The sequence below is a fragment of the Orcinus orca genome, chromosome 12 (assembly GCF_937001465.1).
Source record: "Orcinus orca chromosome 12, mOrcOrc1.1, whole genome shotgun sequence".
In the NCBI taxonomy this organism is placed as follows: Eukaryota; Metazoa; Chordata; class Mammalia; order Artiodactyla; family Delphinidae; genus Orcinus; species Orcinus orca.
This window is the reverse complement of record NC_064570.1, coordinates 74,594,782-74,613,926: the sequence shown is the minus strand read 5'-3', so window position 1 is coordinate 74,613,926 and position 19,145 is coordinate 74,594,782. Positions and strand designations below refer to the sequence as shown.

Sequence of the window (19,145 nt, the reverse complement as noted above, 5' to 3'; positions counted from 1 at the left end):
AAAGGACTTCAATAAACCTTTGTTCCCAGGTGTACCCAGAAATTTTCAGTATCCACGATTGCCTAGGTAGGGTAACTCTTGGGTTCTTTTTATCAGGATAAAAAAAAAAAAATGATGTGAAATCTATGATGTCCTGTTATATATATAGATTGTATGAAAAGTATGCCTAGCCAGGATCAATACCCACTGGGACAGGAGTTCTGAAATTTGATATTTAGGTCAGTTACACAGAGAGAGGCAAGGCAGCTGCTTTCGGCCATGCTATTCAGGGCGATCCTCGCTCTGTGGCAGGGAGGCTTCACCCTGAATTTCAATGCCCTGTCTTCAGAACACAATGTGGGCTCCGGATTTCCATCTATTCCTCCTCCATGGAAACGGCTAGTGAAGCAAAACTATGTGTGTAAAACTGCTTCTCCCACAGGCGGCTTGTTCCCAGAAGCAGCAAAGTGCCTTCTGTGGAAAAACTGTAACCTCCGCGCGGCTCTGTAAAGACAAGAGCCACTTCAAAGATGGCAGATTACAGGGTGAAATAGCACGTTTAGTTTTAAAAATTCCATATTAACAAGCATCTGCTATTAAACAAAAGTTTGGGGCGTTGATACGGAAGTAAAGTACTGACGAGGTGATGCTCTCCCTATGCTGACATGCCACTGTTTTACTTATTCTCTTCTCTCAAGAATACATCCTTTTATTAATCCTCACAATAACCCTTGTAAGATATGATCTGCCCTACTCCCCATCCAAGGAACCTTAAGTCAAATAATTATAAGGTTGTAATTAGCAAGTGACAAACTCCCAACCCCAAAGCCTGTGTTCTTTCTACCCTACCCTGGCTACCTATTTCTAATTTTTGTTTTGTGCTGGATTGAGACAGAATGTCTTCATTTATATACAGATATAGATTTCGCAAATGTAGCATTTAGTATGGGAAAATATGTATCTGGATCTCTAAGCCTTTTCTATGAACGTAGAAAAGCGTAGTTTAAATGTCTTGCAGACTCACCTACCGCTGAAATTGCTCACCTTTAACAACAAAATGAACTTCATAACACAAGCATGGTGAAAATCCTATCTTATCACAGAAATGGCCTGTTCCTAGGAATAAGGCGTATGGAGTAAGCAGCTAAAGCTTATTCCATTAAGAGCCTTTCAATGTTTTTTTCTGTTAAGAGCCATTCATTTTTTTAATTAATTGGGAAATACAGTAAATATGATTTTCTTTTTTATGCCCAAAGTGTCTTCATCAGGGAAAAATGCCTCCTCCACTCCACAGAAATACCAATCATTCCAGGAAGAGGGCTAAGAGTAGGGAGTCCATGCCTCCCATGCACATGCCACCAGCCCTACAGGCGAACACGTAACGTAAACTAGCCAAGCAGAGCTTTGCCAGAACTACAGGAAAGATTTTCTCTTTTTGAGGTGGGTGCCAGCTGAAGGGATGCTAGGGCTTGGGGCTGCCAATTGCAATACTGTCAGCAAATGCAGAAGTTATCTGGAAATGATACCCAGCAAATGATATGCTAAGACGTGGACAGAGTAGGCACTACTGTTTTAACCGCCAGAGCAAACCACATTTTCTTGAGCTTTCCAGATTCAAGCCAAAATTAATTTCCTTGCTCTGCTTCAGCTAGTCTTATTTGGGTTTCTGTCACTTACCACTTAAAGAGCACTACTGCAAAACTCTTCCTAAAATACTTTCTTTGGACTTCTTAAATTGAGACTATTGAATGCAGCCTGTTACCTGTGTAATCTATCATATATTACAACCCGTTAGTCTCAACTGTCAAATGGGAGCAGTAGTAAGCGCCTTCTTTAGAGAAAGCTTTGGGAGGACCACGCGAAAAAAACACCAACCGCCAATTCTATATATAGAATTCAACAATACCACTTCACCCCCCCTTTTCTCCGTTACCTTTCCAGAACATCAACAATTTGAGCATCAAATGGTTCTAAGTTTTTTCATGTAGGAACTCATTTACTGTATGCAACTACCATGAGGTAGGTACTGTCATTAGCCCCACCTCGTAGAGGAGAGGGGCGGTGTGGAGAGGCTTTGAACATATCCAAGGACACACGCAGACATTGAGGGGGGAGGGAGCTGGACTACAAATGGTCACATTCTGCAATCCAAGTCCGGTGTTTTCTGGATTTCATTGTCTTTCTGCTATGAGGCTAACTCTCTACCTCTCCTTGCGTCACTAAAACTGTCTTCGGAAAAGCTTTCCAAAACTTAGCTGTTCTACTTACTCTTTTGTAGATTAGGAAGCCAGCTCATCAGTCATGCACAGTTAGTGCCGAATAAAGGGACATTCTAAGTGCAGACCTAAGAGGCACAATATATTCAGTACAGATATTGTATGTTAATTTGGAGGTTTAGAAGCTCTTTTTGCTTGTATCTTACTCAAAGTATAATGTCAGTGTATTTTGTATACATTACCTATGCTCTATTTTTTCCAAGTAGTCCCTAAAGGAAACTCATAACAACTGTGGTAACAACAGCTGATGTTTACTGAGTGCTTAGAATGTATCATGCACTCTGCCAAACATTAACCTAAGTATTTAAGGTACTCCTCATAGCCACCCTAGGAAGCATTATAAAAGACTAGTAATTGCTAAGTAGCCCAAGGACGCCCAGGGAGTGGATGGAAGGGCAGGGATGCAGCCCAGCTGGCTCGTGTCCACACTGAGGGAGAGGCAGGGCCTTACTCTCCCGGCAAGGTAGTGCCGCGCACCCCGCAGGGAGCACGCAAACAAGCAGTCGGTGAATGAATACATGATGTGCTCTTTGCTCAAAACCCAGAACAGAAAAACACTTTCAAGTGATACGAAAGGGGACTTGAAGGTGAAAGGGGCATTTACTGTGTAGAAAGGAAAAAGCTTTAAAAGCAGATCCTTTCTTGACAATTTATGGTAACTTCTTTAATCCTAAAAAATCCACACTGTCACCGTAATACAAGTTTCCCATCCCCTTTTCACCAGGCCGATCTGCAGGCTCTACCCAGGTTAACACCCAGCCAGGGACAGCAGAAGTTTCAGCGTGTCTGAAAGTGAGGTGGGGATGAGCATCAGAAAGCCAGTGCGTCAGCCCTGAAGTGTTTATTTTGATTCAATCTAGTCCCCCTTACCGCCGCCTTTTAATATTATAAGCAACATATGCCATTATGACAGCTATTAAGTGTGAAAGAATTCATTAAGACTATAATTATCTGATAAGGCTAAGCATACCGTCTAACCCGACTTAGGGCAGATTCATCTACTTCAACTAAAAATACTGAATAGGAAAATTTAAAAAGGTGAATAATGAAATAAAAACCCTGCAGGTCCTATTTCCACTATATATTTCCCAAGTGACCTTAAGGAAGGTACCATTCAAACAAAGAGTCAGTGTGTTTTACATTTTTATTAATAAGAGTTCTGAGTGCAAATAAATTTAACTTGACATTTAGAAAAAAATAGTTATTCACTAAGGTTTGTTCATAAAGAAAACTTGTTCTGTATAATCTCCAATTTTAATGCTTAACACTATAATGCTAAGTCTATAACTTAATTTTAGGTTTAATTTAATAATTCTGCCTTATTGCATCTGGTTAGAAAGACTAGAAAACATCAGGTAGAAAAAAGCAAGAGACTAACTAAAATGACCTGAATATAAAACTTTACTAAAGGACTTTTTACAAAAGCCTTTAGAACAAAAAAACCCCCTAAAAATTAGAATACTTTTGGCTGAAAAATTAGCAGCTATGAACAAAATTAACATTACATAATAATATTTTATCAAGAACTGCACTACAATAATATTGTGGTTTACATATATTAGAATGATTTACAATATACTAAATGCTTATTTATATCAGTCATAGAAAACTCTTTATTAAAAAATTTTTAATATACTTTAGCACTTTTGAGAGATTCAGTTCCCAGTAAATAACAGGAACACAATTTAGAAGATGCTAGGTGGTAACAACTTTTAATTAGAGACCTCACCAGGTCAGTGTTGTCAAAGAATTATGAAATTATATTCAATAATAAGCATTTAAAAGAACTCAAGATAAAACAGTAACTCTAGTCCCCTCATCAGTATGTATGCGTGGCATGAGAAATCGTACTATGAGCAAATATGTAGTAAATTCTTGAAAACAACAGTTCACTTTAGAATTAGTGCCAATCAACATTATTTATTCTTCCCCTGACGCACTATTTCCACCACTCTTCATCTGAACTGTGTTTTCTCCTTGGTTGGTGGTGTATTACTGCTTCTTAAAGACCAATCGTGCCCAGCATAACCCAAGGTCATCAGCTCCTTTGCAGCTGAAGTGAGCTACAAAACAGCAAAAGACCAAACACTGCAACAGAAAATCAACCACCCTACTCCGCGAGGCAGGAGCCCCATCTCTTAAACAATTTTTACCAAGGTTGCTTTAAAATTAGCCCTGTAAGTCCAATAGTATCACACTATCGTTGTCTCTTTGGTTTGACAGTAAGTTCAAATCTTAAAAGTACGTATTAAAATTTCCTAGTTATGTTACTCTGGAAACATAATTGAGTTGAAAGTCTTGCTATTTTGGGATGAAATTTCTTCTATCCGTGTATTTGGTATGAACTCTCACATCTAGTCACTGAGATATAAAAAGCGTAGGAGATCAAGAAGACGAATTACTGATTACACTGCACCCAAGCCTCTGGGAGCCATGACAGGGAACTGTCCACCCAAACAAACATCTTCTGAATCCAACCTAATGTATTAGCACAGTTGTAGGTAAGTGATTTAACGAGACTCTGTAATTGGGAAATGAGTAGCATTTAACTGTGGTTGCTTCCAGAGGAATGGGAAGTCCCCATGTTGTCACTGTTCCACTTAAGAGTACCCTCAGCCTTGCCACACTTCCCAACAGAGCCTCTCACTCTTCATTTCCATTCGACAATCAGCAGGAAGACTGTATTTAGCTCAGAGAGGATAGGGCCAAAAATAAAATAAATAAATAAATAGGGATAAAATAGAAAATGAATACGTACGCCAATGGAGTAAAACTCCCCACTGAGCTGATTCAGAGGTAAAACCCATTTGTAAAAAGAAAGTAAGATGCAGCTCTATTTTCGGTTTCAGTCAAAAGAGCATGCTTCATTCTTGGCAAACTAGCTATGCGGTGTGATATGATCTACTTTCTATTTCCGCTGTATTTATACTTTAAAAACTATTGCTTAATAAGGACTTCTTAATATTTATTAAAAACTCTGTTTATAATAAATACTGTATTAAAACATTTTAATATTTACAATTGGAAAAAATATATACTCTAGTCAGTCATCTCAGTGCTACTTCTTCAATTTCATCTTCTACAGAATCACCTTTTACTGCTGGTTTATTGTTTGCATGTTTTAATTGGTGTCTATTTGGATTAAAACTTCTTCCTTCGCTGAAGAAAAAGTCATTGTCATCATCATATTCCCTACCCCTGTTGCTTTTATCCCCAGGGAGAAAATTTAGAGGGTCAAAGTCTCCATTGGTGGCAGCCAGAGAATGTGGGTCACTGCTTTTAGAGGAAATGCTGCTGCCGCCACTGGCACCAAATAGCTGTTCCATCAGATTAGCTTTTTTCTCTTTTCTTGTAATTAAATCGCCACTGTCTTTACTAAATTTCTCTATATTGTTTCTTTGGAAATCCAAAAGGCTACTCTTGTGGCTAACTGGACTTGACTTGCCTAACGTTTTCGCAAATGAAGGCACATAGCTACCAAATGCAAGCCCATCTGGAGAGGCTGGTTTTCTGATACTGCCCGGATTCTGACCATCGCCTTTTGTACTGAAAAGACTGATGTCTTGCAAATGATGCCCATTAAATAATCTCTCCGAGGATTCAAAGAATGTGTGTGTTTTGGGGTTTCTCTCTGGGGAGCGCAGTTTTGATTCCAAATCACGAAGCAATGGCAGAGAAGGATATTTTAGATTCCGAGAACCTTGGAGTTCTCTGCTGATTTCATTCAGTTTAGCAAGTAGCATTTCTCTCTTTAGCCTTTCTTCTTCCTCTTCTTCCAATTTATCAGTATTTTGAATTTGGTACGTTTCCATTCGGTATCTTCCAGTTTCCAACACTGGCTTTTCTTCTCTCTCCAACAAAGATGTCTTTTCCTTTTGCTTTTTAGCAAGTTCTTCTCTTTCCCGCTCTGTATAAAATCAAATTTTAAAAATGGGATTTTACAGTAGTCAGTATTTTCAAATAAGAAAACTCAACTCTCATCTTTTACAAAACAATAGCTTTATCTAATTTGTGTATGATCAGTACATTGACGGTGGACACCATAAATTTCATTTTTATACTTGATATTTAGGGTTTCAAAAAATAATATATACTTAACATATATTTAAGATTCACAATTATAGAAAAAATTTTGTTCTTCAAGTTAGGGGTGAGAAAGAAGGTTCTCTGCCTATTTTTTATACCTAATAGTGTGCTGTACACTGAATGGAGGATGGTGGGATGGGTGGAGCAAAAACTTTTAAATTTAAAAATAAATTGAACCTTTGGATGTCATACCCTGAGAGGGACACAACATCACTTATGTAGTGTTCAGACAGAAGATGCAATAACCTGAATTTAATTAACAGAAAACTTCAGATAAACCCCAAACAAGAAACATTTTATTAAAAAAAGGGGTCGGTGTTCATGAAAAATGTTAATCTCACAAAATATTTTTAAAAGGCTGAGAAGCTGTTTTAGATGAAAGCAGACTGAAAAGATATGAGACCTGAATGCAATTCATGATCACATCCTAAAGGGAAGAAAATGCAGAGATGGCGAGGAAGATGGCAGACGAGTAAGACACGGAAATCACCTTCCTCCCCACAAATACATCAGAAATACATCTACACGTGGAACAACTCCTACAGAACACCTACTGAACGCTGGCAGAAGACCCCAGACCTCCCAAAAGACTCGACTGGTGATTGGTGTCTGAAGCAGGAGGGAGGGCAGTCGCAAAGGACCGAGCCCTGGACCCGTGGAATCTGATGCCATCTCCAGCCGTGTGGATGAAAGGCTCTTGGTGCTGCAGCCAGGAATCAGTGCTGTGCCTCTGAGGTGGGAGAGCCAACTTCAGGACACTGGTCCACAAGAGACCTCCCAGCTCCACATAATATCAAACAGCGAAAATCTCCCAGAGATCTCCATCTCAACACCAACACACAGCTTCACTCAACGACCAGCAAGCTACAGTGCTGGACACCCTATGCTAAACAACTAGCAGAAGAGGAACACAACCCCACCCATTAGCAGAGAGGCTGCCTAAAATCATAATAAGTCCCCAGACACCCCAAAACACATCACCAAAGGTGGACCTGCCCACCAGAGAGACAAGATCCAGCCTCATCCACCAGAACACAGGCACTAGTCCCCTCCACCAGGAAGCCTACACAACACACTAAACCAACCTTAGCCACTGGGGACAGACACCAAAAACAACGGGAACTACGAACCTGCAGCCTGCAAAAAGGAGACCCCAAACACAGTAAGATAAGTAAAATGAGAAGACAGAAAATCACACTGCAGCTGAAGGAGCAAGATAAAAACCCACCAGACCTAACAAATGAAGAGGAAATAGGCAGTCTACCTGAAAAAGAATTCAGAATAATGATAGTAAAGATGATCCAAAATCTTGGAAATAGAATAGAGAAAATGCAAGAAACATTTAACAAGGACCTAGAAGAACTAAAGATGAAACAAACAACGATGAACAACACAATAAATTAAATGAAAAATACTCAAGATGGGATCAATAGCAGAATAACTGAGGCAGAAGAACAGATAAGTGACCTGGAAGATAAAATAGTGGAAATAACTACTGCAGAGCAGAATAAAGAAAAAAGAATGAAAAGAACTGAGGACAGTCTCAGAGACCTCTGGGACAACATCAAACGCACCAACGTTTGAATTATAGGGGATCCAGAAGAAGAAGAGAAAAAGAAAGGGACTGAGAAAATATTTGAAGAGATTACAGTTGAAAACTTCCCTAACATGGGAAAGGAAATAGTTAATCAAGTCCAGGAAGCACAGAGAGTCCCATACAAGATAAATCCAAGGAGAAATACGCCAAGACACATATTAATCAAACTGTCAAAAATTAAATACAAAGAAAGCATATTAAAAGCAGCAAGGGAAAAACAACAAATAACACACAAGGGAATCCCCATAAGGTTAACAGCTGATCTTTCAGCAGAAACTCTGCAAACCAGAAGGGACTGGCAGGACATATTCAAAGTGATGAAGGAGAAACCTGCAACCAAGATTACTCTACCCAGCAAGGATCTAATTCAGATTTGATGGAGAAATTAAAACCTTTACAGACAAGCAAAAGCTGAGAGAGTTCAGCACCACCAAACCAGCTTTAAAACAACTGCTAAAGGAACTTCTCTAGACAAGAAACACAAGAGAAGGAAAAGACCTACAATAACGAACCCAAAACAATTAGGAAAATGGGAATAGGAACATACATATCAATAATTACCTTAAATGTAAATGGCCTAAATGCTCCCACCAAAAGACACAGATTGGCTGAATGGATACAAAAACAAGACCCATATATATGCTGTCTACAAGAGACCCACTTCAGACCTAGATACACATACAGACTGAAAGTGAGGGGATGGAAAAAGATATGCCATGCAAATGGAAACCAAAAGAAAGCTGGAGTAGCAGTTCTAATATCAGACAAAATAGACTTTAAAATAAAGACTATTAGAAGAGACAAAGAAGGACACTACATAATGATCAAGGGATCGATCCAAGAAGAAGATATAACAAAATGATCAAGGGATCGATCCAAGAAGAAGATATAACAATTCTAAATATTTATGCACCCAACATAGGAGCACCTCAATACATAAGGCAAATACTAACAGCCATAAAAGGGGAAATCGACAGTAACACATTCATAGTAGGGGACTTTAACACCCCACTTTCACCAAAGAACAGATCATCCAAAATGAAAATAAATAAGGAAACACAAGCTTTAAATGATACATTAAACAAGATGGGCTTAATTGATATTTATAGGACACTCCATCCAAAAACAACAGAATACACATTTTTCTCAAGTGCCCATGGAACATTCTCCAGGATAGATCATATCTTGGGTCACAAATCAAGCCTTGGAATATTTAAGAAAATTGAAATTGTATCAAGTATCTTTGCCGACCACAACGCTATGAGACTAGATATCAATTACAGGAAAAGATCTGTAAAAAATACAAACACACGGAGGCTAAACAATATACTACTTAATAACCAAGTGATCACTGAAGAAATCAAAGAGGAAATCAAAAAATACCTAGAAACAAATGACAATGGAGACACGACGACCCAAAACCTATGGGATGCAGCAAAAGCAGTTCTAAAAGGGAAGTTTATAGCAATACAAGCCCAACTTAAGAAACAGGAAACATCTCGAATAAACAACCTAACCTTGCACCCCAAGCAATTAGAGAAAGAAGAACAAAAAACCCCCAAAGTTAGCAGAAGGAAAGAAATCATAAAAATCAGATTAGGAATAAATGAAAAAGAAATGAAGGAAACAATAGCAAAGATCAATAAAACTAAAAGCTGGTTCTTTGACAAGATAACAAAATTGCTAAACCATTAGCCAGACTCATCAAGAAAAAAAGGGAGAAGACTCAAATCAATAGAATTAGAAATGAAAAAGGAGAAGTAACAACTGACACTGCAGAAATACAAAAGATCATGAGAGATTACTACAAGCAACTCTATGCCAATAAAATGGACAACCTGGAAGAAATGGACAAATTCTTAGTAATGCACAACCTGCCAAGACTGAATCAGGAAGAAATAGAAAATATGAACAGACCAATCACAAGCAATGAAATTGAAACTGTGATTAAAAATCTTCCAACAAACAAAAGTCCAGGACCAGATGGCTTCACAGGCGAATTCTATCAAACATTTAGAGAAGAGCTAACACCTATCCTTCTCAAACTCTTCCAAAATATAGCAGAGGGAGGAACACTCCCAAATTCCTTCTACGAGGCCACCATCACCTTGATACCAAAACCAGACAAGGATGTCACAAAGAAAGAAAACTACAGGCCAATATCACTGATGAACATAGATGCAAAAATCCTCAACAAAATACTAGCAAACAGAATCCAACAGCACATTAAAAGGATCATACACCATGATCAAGTGGGGTTTATTCCAGAAATGCAAGGATTCTTCAATATACACAAATCAATGTGATACACTACATTAACAAATTGAAGGAGAAAAACCATATGATCATCTCAATAGATGCAGAGAAAGCGTTCGACAAAATTCAACACCCATTTATGATAAAAACCCTGCAGAAAGTAGGCATAGAGGGAACTTTCCTCAACATAATAAAGGCCATATATGACAAACCCACAGCAAACATCATCCTCAATGGTGAAAAACTGAAAGCATTTCCACTAAGATCAGGAACAAGACAAGGTTGCCCACTCTCACCACTCTTATTCAACATAGTTTTGGAAGTTTTAGCCACAGCAATCAGAGAAGAAAAGGAAATAAAAGGAATCCAAATCAGAAAAGAAGAAGTAAAGCTGTCACTGTTAGCAGATGACATGATCCTATACATAGAGAATCCTAAAGATGCTACAAGAAAACTACTAGAGCTAATCAATGAATTTGGTAAAGTAGCAGGATACAAAATTAATGCACAGAAATCTCTGGCATTCCTATACACTAATGATGAAAAATCTGAAAGTGAAATCAAGAAAACACTCCCATTTACCATTGCAACAAAAAGAATAAAATATCTAGGGATAAACCTACCTAAGGAGACAAAAGACCTGTATGCAGAAAATTGTAAGACACACTGATGAAAGAAATTAAAGATGATACAAATAGATGGAGAGATATACCATGTTCTTGGATTGGAAGAATCAACATTGTGAAAATGACTCTACTACCCAAAGCAATCTACAGATTCAATGCAATCCCTATCAAACTACCACTGGCATTTTTCACAGAACTAGAACAAAAAATTTCACAATTTGTATGGAAACACAAAAGACCCCGAATAGCCAAAGCAATCTGGAGAACGAAAAACAGAGCTGGAGGAATCAGGCTCCCTGACTTCAGACTATACTACAAAGCTACAGGAATCAAGACAGTATGGTACTGGCACAGAAACAGAAATATAGATCAATGGAACAGGATAGAAAGTCCAGAGATAAACCCACGCACATATGGTCACCTTATCTTTGATAAAGGAGGCAGGAATGTACAGTGGAGAAAGGACAGCCTCTTCAATAAGTGGTGCTGGGAAAACTGGACAGGTACATTTAAAATTATGAGATTAGATCACTCCCTAACACCATACACAAAAATAAGTTCAAAATGGATTAAAGACCTAAATGTAAGGCCAGAAACTATCAAACTCTTAGAGGAAAACATAGGCAGAACACTCTATGACATAAATCACAGCAAGGTCCTTTTTGACCCACCTCCTAGAGAAATGGAAATAAAAACAAAAATAAACAAATGGGACCTAATGAAACTTCAAAGCTTTTGCACAGCAAAGGAAACCATAAACAAGACCAAAAGACAACCCTCAGAATGGGAGAAAATATTTGCAAATGAAGCAACTGACAAAGGATTAATTTCCAAAATTTACAAGCACCTCATGAAGCTCAATAACAAAAAAACAAACAACCCAATCCAAAAATGGGCAGAAGACGTAAGTAGACATTTCTCCAAAGAAGATATACAGACTGCCAACAAACACATGAAAGAATGCTCAACATCATTAATCATTAGAGAAATGCAAATCAAAACTACAATGAGATATCATCTCACACCAGTCAGAATGGCCATCATCAAAAAATCTAGAAACAATAAATGCTGGAGAGGGTGTGGAGAAAAGGGAACACTCTTGCACTGCTGGTGGGAATGTGAATTGGTTCAGCCACTATGGAGAACAGTATGGAGAACAGTATGTAGTTTTTTCCTTGAAAAACTACAAATAGAACTACCATATGACTCAGCAATCCCACTACTGGGCATATACCCTGAGAAAACCATAATTAAAAAAGAGTCATGTACCAAAATGTTCATTGCAGCTCTATTTCCAATAGCCCGGAGATGGAGACAACCTAAGTGCCCATCATCGGATGAGTGGATAAAGAAGATGTGGCACATACATACAATGGAATATTACTCAGCCATAAAAAGAAACGAAATTGAGCTATTTGTAATGAGGTGGATAGACCTAGAGTCTGTCATACAGAGTGAAGTAAGTTAGAAAGAGAAAGACAAATACCGTATGCTAACACATATATATGGAATTTAAGAGGAAAAAAAATGTCATGAAGAACCTGGGGGTAAGACAGGAATAAAGACACAGACCTACTGGAGAACGGACTTGAGGATATGGGGAGGGGGAAGGGTGAGCTGTGACAAAGTGAGAGAGAGGCATGGACATATATACACTACCAAACGTAAGGTAGATAGCTAGTGGGAAGCAGCCGCATAGCACAGGGAGATCAGCTCAGTGCTTTGTGACCGCCTGGAGGGGTGGGATAGGGAGGGAGACGCAAGAGGGAAGAGATATGGGAACATATGTATATGTATAACTGATTCACTTTGTTATAAAGCAGAAACTAAGACACCATTGTAAAGCAATTATACCCCAATAAAAATGTTAAAAAAAAAAAAAGGGAAGAAAATGCTATAAAGGACAATACTGTGTCAACTGACAAAACAGTACTGTGGACTGCAGATTGAAGAAATGTGTTGTATCAAAGTTAAATTTCCTGAAGTTAAACTATACTGGAATGATAGAAGAGAATGTCCTTATTTTGGAGAAATACATATGAAAGTATTTTAGGATATGGCCATGAAGTATACAACTTACTCTTACGTGGTTCTCTGGCTATTATTGCCACTTTACTATAATTTTGAAAGGATTTCTAAAAGAAAAAACTAAAAATATTAAACATGTAAGAACACTATGCATTTGGTAACTTTATAAATGGCACATATTCTCACTGATAATCAGATCATTCCACACAGACTCCAGGAAAAAAAAAATCAGTCAAAAATGACTAAGAAGAGACAGTCTTCTGCTACTTTATTCCTTTTCCTGGTTCCTAGACAGAACTGACCATAATACCTATTTTCTACTCTATAGTTTAATATGTTGCAAGTGTGTCTTCCTTTGTGGTTTAGCCAACATTGATATAAATGTGGCTTCTATTTCAACTGTTAGATTGTTTTAAATACACACATAAAAATATACATACTCTAAGCAATAATTAGGTCATGATTTTTTGTTAACTTTAAGGGAAAAACAGTATTTCTCTGTAAGCAGCTAATACATAATTAATAAAATACATGCAAAGGATTAGAGTCTGGGATCCTTCTCGCTTATACCTTTAAGACATTTTATCCAAATGGAAATGAATTTATTCCTGAACTTCATTTCCAGTATCTGAAACTATGTGAATTGGTTCACTAAACTTCCACATTAATGGTTGAATATGTTAAAGATTTATTTTATATATTAAAACTGAAGAAAAATTATAGGAATATATTCAAGGCCTCACAATTCATTGATTTTAATGTTTGGGCTGGTCTACAGACTAGACAGGCTCAAGGTCAAGCCAATAAACAGGGTTGTCTTTCAGTTATCTCTTCATCAGGCTTTAGTTATACATAAAGAATTTTTTTCCCCTTTCAAATGAATTCTACTTTATCTGAATTTTCTGAAGGTAACTTGTTTCTATCCCCTAATCCCAAATAGCAACTGACTTACAGTCTTCATTCTTTTTCTTTCCTTAGTAACTTCATGCAAAGGTTTGTGACTGCTTGATAGACTCCCCCCACTACTGTATCAACCTTTTCTTGTTCTGTATAACCAATTCACTGTTCAGCTGGAAGATATTAGGGGATATTAACCCTTTCTTTTCCAAGGCATGCTGACTTATCACTTGCTTACACTCTTTCTTACCATCCTCCAGCTTCTCAGCCTCCTGTTTCACAGCATGGAGTCCTTGATCTTTAACAAATTTGTCTTCTCTTTCCACAATTGGGTTTAGAATCCCTGCTTCTTCATGATCACCTCTCTCTTGAGATTCCAGATCCTATTATACATTTTTTTTAAAATGCAAGTTCACATGCAGGAAAAGGGGGATAAAGCAATTTAAATATCATAGATTTATCTCCCATTAAGCACAATCCCAACTGTTAGAAATTAAAGCAAATTTTCCATTTCTAAAGCAGCAAGCTACAAGTTACCACCTTTGAAAGATTTTCAAAAGCACACAAGATTATTTCTTACTTTAGTTAAAATTTTTAAAGAGGCATTTGGAAAACATATCAGAACCAATATAATGGAAGCAAAGCCAATGCCCTACATAAAATTCTTAACAGACAAGTATCAGAAGTATCCTTACTGGGCTTCCTTGGTGGCACAGTGGTTAAGAATCCACCAGCCAATGCAGGGGACACAGGTTCGAGCCCTGGTCTGGGAGGATCTCACATGCCGCAGAGCAACTAGGCCTATGCGCCACAGCTACTGAGCCTGCACTCTAGAGCCCACGAGCCACAACTACTGAAGCCCATGCACCTAGAGCCCATGCTCCGCAACAAGAGAAGACACCGCAATGAGAAGCCTGCGACCGCAACAAAGAGTAGCCCCCACTCGCTGCAAGTAGAAAAAGCCTGCACGCAGCAACGAAGACCCAACACAGCCAAAAATAAATAAAATAAATGTTTATTAAAAAAAAAAAAGAGGTATCCTTACTTTGCATATTTCACAACAAAATCTGATGAATTCAGTTAACCAATAAAGGCTATTCATCAACTATTAAAGGCCAAGTGTTATGGTGCTGAGCTGTAACACCGACAGTGACAATGGCATAGAATCTTTCAAGTTTATACTATGCCCAAGGTCTCCAATTAATAAATCTTATAATATTTAAATCAAATAAAAATGTAAACTTAAAATTTATTGTTTCTTCTGGTCCCTTTCACGTGTGTGTGTAATTTTTCTTAATAAAAGTAAAATTTATTACTAGTGGATTTGTAGAGAATTGTCTCCTAGTATCCATTTTCCCCTTCTTCCTTTTTGTTACAGAATCCCTTAAGTTTTAGCAGAGCACAGGGCTGCCTAACTGGAGACCACATTTGCTAGCCTCCCCTGCAGCTAGACAGGACCAATGGAATGTAAGTGGACATATGTATGCAACTTCTGATCACATTTATAAAAACAAAAGCTGCTTGCCCTCCACTTCCTCATTCCTCCTTCTCCCAGGTATGATAAGACAATTGCAACCACACAGATGTGGTTACACGCTTCATGAGAAAAACAATGAGATAGAGAATGGCTACCATGGAACAAAGGTGTCTACCTATCCTGGGGACTACCCACTGACCTTCAGTTTATTACAAGAGAAAGAATCTTATCTCTTACTTGAGCCACTGTATTCTGGGTCTCTTTCCAATAGCAACAGCCTATACTTTTACTAACAGAGCTCCCATTTGCTGGGACCCCTCAAAGTGACAGGATTAGTCTTAATGGCTTTATAAACTTCGTGATTAGTTATTACCACAACCCTGAAGGGTAACCCACCCTTGTTTTATAGATTAGGAAACTGAGGCTCCAACAAGTCACACAAGTCACTAAAATGTTAGAACTGTAATTTAATTAAAACGCAGTGCTAACTCCAGGGCTATATCCTCTTTCACTATATCAGGTTGCTGCTTCTGCTGAATCTTATAAAGGGCAAATTTTTTAACCCTTCTAAAATTAAGAATTACTTTGCTATTCCACAATTTGCCTTTTAAAAAAAAAATTAACATGATCTAGTCTCAAGGATTTGTAAATATAGGAAGAAACACACTTAGCAGATACAGCTAACTTATCTAAATTGTAAAACAAAAACAAAATAAAGGAAAAAAACAAAACAAACCTAGAGTACACACAGGAATCAATTCAGTCCACACACAGGTGATCTCAGAATCCCTGGGATACTTACAAGTAGTATCAAAAATACAGCATTATATGAAATATGCAGGATCCCTCGTATATTGTTTTCTTTAGAGTTTCAACTGTAAACACTAAAGATAAAACCCTATTAGAGAAAAGGACCTTCCAGTACTCAGTATGAGTCCTTTTAAATGAAGATGCAACACAGACCTCCTGAATTCCACTCTAATTTGAATGATATAAAGTCAGATTCCACTGCAATTACTTTGCTCGACATTCAGCTAAACTATAAAATTCTCTTACATAGGAAGCCAAAAAAATTAAATGTAGTCAAATTCTAACAAATCATTTGAAAGCTACTATAACTTGCTATTAAACATAAAAGCCAGAAGGATTTTTAGAGACTATCTGGTAAGACACATAAAAGGTAAGAAACTTAGATAAGTTTTTCTTCTTCCTCCAACCTAGAGAGTACAATTGACATTTCTGAAGCATCTGAAAGATGCAGTGTTAACTAAGAGTCAATCCAAAGGAGTTTAATAAAATGCACAGATGTTATCTCTCTCCCTGTAAAAGGCTAGTTGCATATTTATACAGCTATGGCACTAGCTTCATTGCTGAAATTTTAAAATGTTTGATATTGTGCATTTAGGAATAACTTCAAACCTAGAGTTTCGTACCTAATCATATTGCTAAACTCACCAAAGAAAGACGTTCAGGTTCTTTCCATTTGTTTTCATAACACATAACTGTTTGTGCTGTTATAGGATATTCCTCCAGCTCGAAGTCTTCACTGGTTTGTACTTCTTTTGTACACTGGTTTGTAAAATCACTCTGGCATGCAGCTACCATGAAAATTATAAAAGAATTTTTCTAATCGTATTGAACAGTGCTAAGATATATGGAATTCAATTGGTATATGTTCACCCTCCAAATGAGAAAATGCACATTTCTCAGCTCCATTGACTACTCACTATTACTGTTTTTATTTCTAGGATTTACTGGCAATTTTGTCATTTGAGGACAACTCTGAGGGATAAATCTATTAAACTTTTACAAAGTTTATGTTTTTAACTTTTTGCAAACCAGAGAAGAAGGAAATTATACTTTTGTTTTTTGAAAAAGTAAGAATATGCATAAAAATAGCAAAGTATTTATGAGTGAAATGAAATGACAGCTGGGATTTGCTTTAAAGTACTCCAGAAAAAAAGTAGAAAAAATAGGTGAAATAAAATTAGTAAAATGTATAACTGTTAAAGGTGGTGATACCTAAATAAAGGTTTATCATACTATAATCTCCCGTTTAGGGTATGCTTATAGTTTTTCATGAAAGTTTAGAAAAATAAGTTATAATTAGAAAAAACATTTTAATTATGTAAAACATAACTGTAATGACCTCAAGGGAAAAAACTGAGAAAGTGAAAGGATTTCTGAAAAGTACCTATAAGGAAATCTATTTCAATAAAGTTCTTTCCCTTCATCTTCCTTCTACTTCAAAATTAATTTATTTTATTATTAATAACTACAATATTTTTCAACAATAATAACTACTATACCATTTTTTTTTGATGTAATTTCTTTTTCTTTCTTTGGAGAAGACTTTGGCAGACGATTAGAATATATGTTTTTTAAGTCCAGTTCTCTCTCCTTTTCCTGAAAACAAACCCAACACAATTAAGAATGTAGAGTCTCAGTTTAAAATAAAACAAAAATCCTCATCTTTTCAACTGGTATTTTCCTCACCAAATTGGAATATACCTAAGTTCAGCTTCCCTTTGTAACTACCAATTATAGAAAGGAATGTCTTTAGGACATTTAGGTTACGGTAGAGCAATGATTCTCCATTGAAAGTCCAATATGCACTAGCAGTCATGAAAATCAGAATAAGGCCAAATTCATTTTCTACCCACTCCTATAGTGGGTATAGGATATAGTAATGTCTTCAACTGACTTCCAGGCTTAGCCACACAAAGAATTTAATAAGCATCTCTCAAATGTGGGTTCCAAATTAATGGCGAGTTAAAAATTAGACCATTTTTTAAAACACAAGTGTTCTTCACCATTTTGCAGCTACGGCTTTCTCTGAGAATTTGATTAACAAAATGAAAATTCTATGCAAGATAATGCATAAACACTTAATGTTGCACAAAATTTCAACCCATCAATGACCTCTGGATAGAATTAAGAAACACCTACTTTAACAGAATTAATTAATTCTAATGCTTCTTCTAAACACTGTGAAAAGGAAGGGCATTATTTGGAACAACTTTAAAAATAATCAGTCATGGGGTTATCTGAGGAAGAACACTGAACTATTCAACCATGCAACACAGAAAAACTCTAGTTCCCATAACTTTCTTGCAGGATTTTATAACTTTTTTCAGTTATATCATTCCTATTAGTGTATCTAATGTCTCATTTTAACAAATATTTTCTTTGTAAGTGCCAAAGAAAATATTAGAATTTTGTAAATGATATTGTACCAAAGTTCCAAATATAAATGATAACAATGTTTTAAAATAGAGTCTTCATCTAATATATAACATAGGGAGAAATGATGACATTTAAAATAAAATGCTTACCTTTAATTTGTGATGTAGTTGTTGTAGCTCATTTTGAAGAATTTTATTTTCATCATGCGCCTCATATGCCCTTTTCCTTTCAACAAGCAACTGTCGCTGGAAACTGTTAGTACTTAGCTCAAGGTTTCTTGATAGTTCCTATGATATGTGTATAAATACATTAAAAAATAGTACTTAAAAAATAATTCAACAGTAAAATACTGCACTTAGTGTCAAAATGACATTTTTAGTGGTACTAAACAAGACATACAAATCAGGTTGGCCTTAGTGTTCATAAACATACAATAAAATGGAATATAGATTTACCAACAATTTAGTAAGATACTTCACCTATTATTCCTCTCTTTGTTTTCCACAATGATTTGTAGATAAATTCTTAAGCAGTTGCATCCAGAGTACAGGGATAGTCATTTAAGTTGGGAGCAAGAGACAGCCAAAGGATGTGACGAGAAGCACTGGCTTTTGGGAATCATTGTTTGGGCAAACAGAACCTGAGGCAGCCGTGTAAAATTACACAGCACTATTCAAGGTGCAGCGACCATCATCCCAGTTTTTACTTATTTCAGCTCTAAAGACACACAGGATCAA

The 19,145-nt window shown here is 36.9% G+C and overlaps 1 protein-coding gene across 1 annotated transcript in view; it reads right to left on the bottom strand.

The window, feature by feature from the left end:
* Nucleotides 1-3,380: 3,380 nt before the first annotated feature.
* Nucleotides 3,381-19,145, bottom strand: part of LCA5 (lebercilin LCA5) — a 76,892-nt gene continuing 61,127 nt past the window's right edge. The window contains exons 4-8 of the mRNA XM_004270093.3: nt 18,558-18,695; nt 17,532-17,628; nt 16,678-16,820; nt 13,996-14,128; nt 3,381-6,162 (exon numbers count right to left, since the gene is read on the bottom strand). Coding sequence (XP_004270141.1) covers nt 5,303-6,162; nt 13,996-14,128; nt 16,678-16,820; nt 17,532-17,628; nt 18,558-18,695 — 1,371 coding nt within the window. The 3' untranslated portion in view covers nt 3,381-5,302. The remainder of the gene's footprint in view (nt 6,163-13,995; nt 14,129-16,677; nt 16,821-17,531; nt 17,629-18,557; nt 18,696-19,145) is intronic.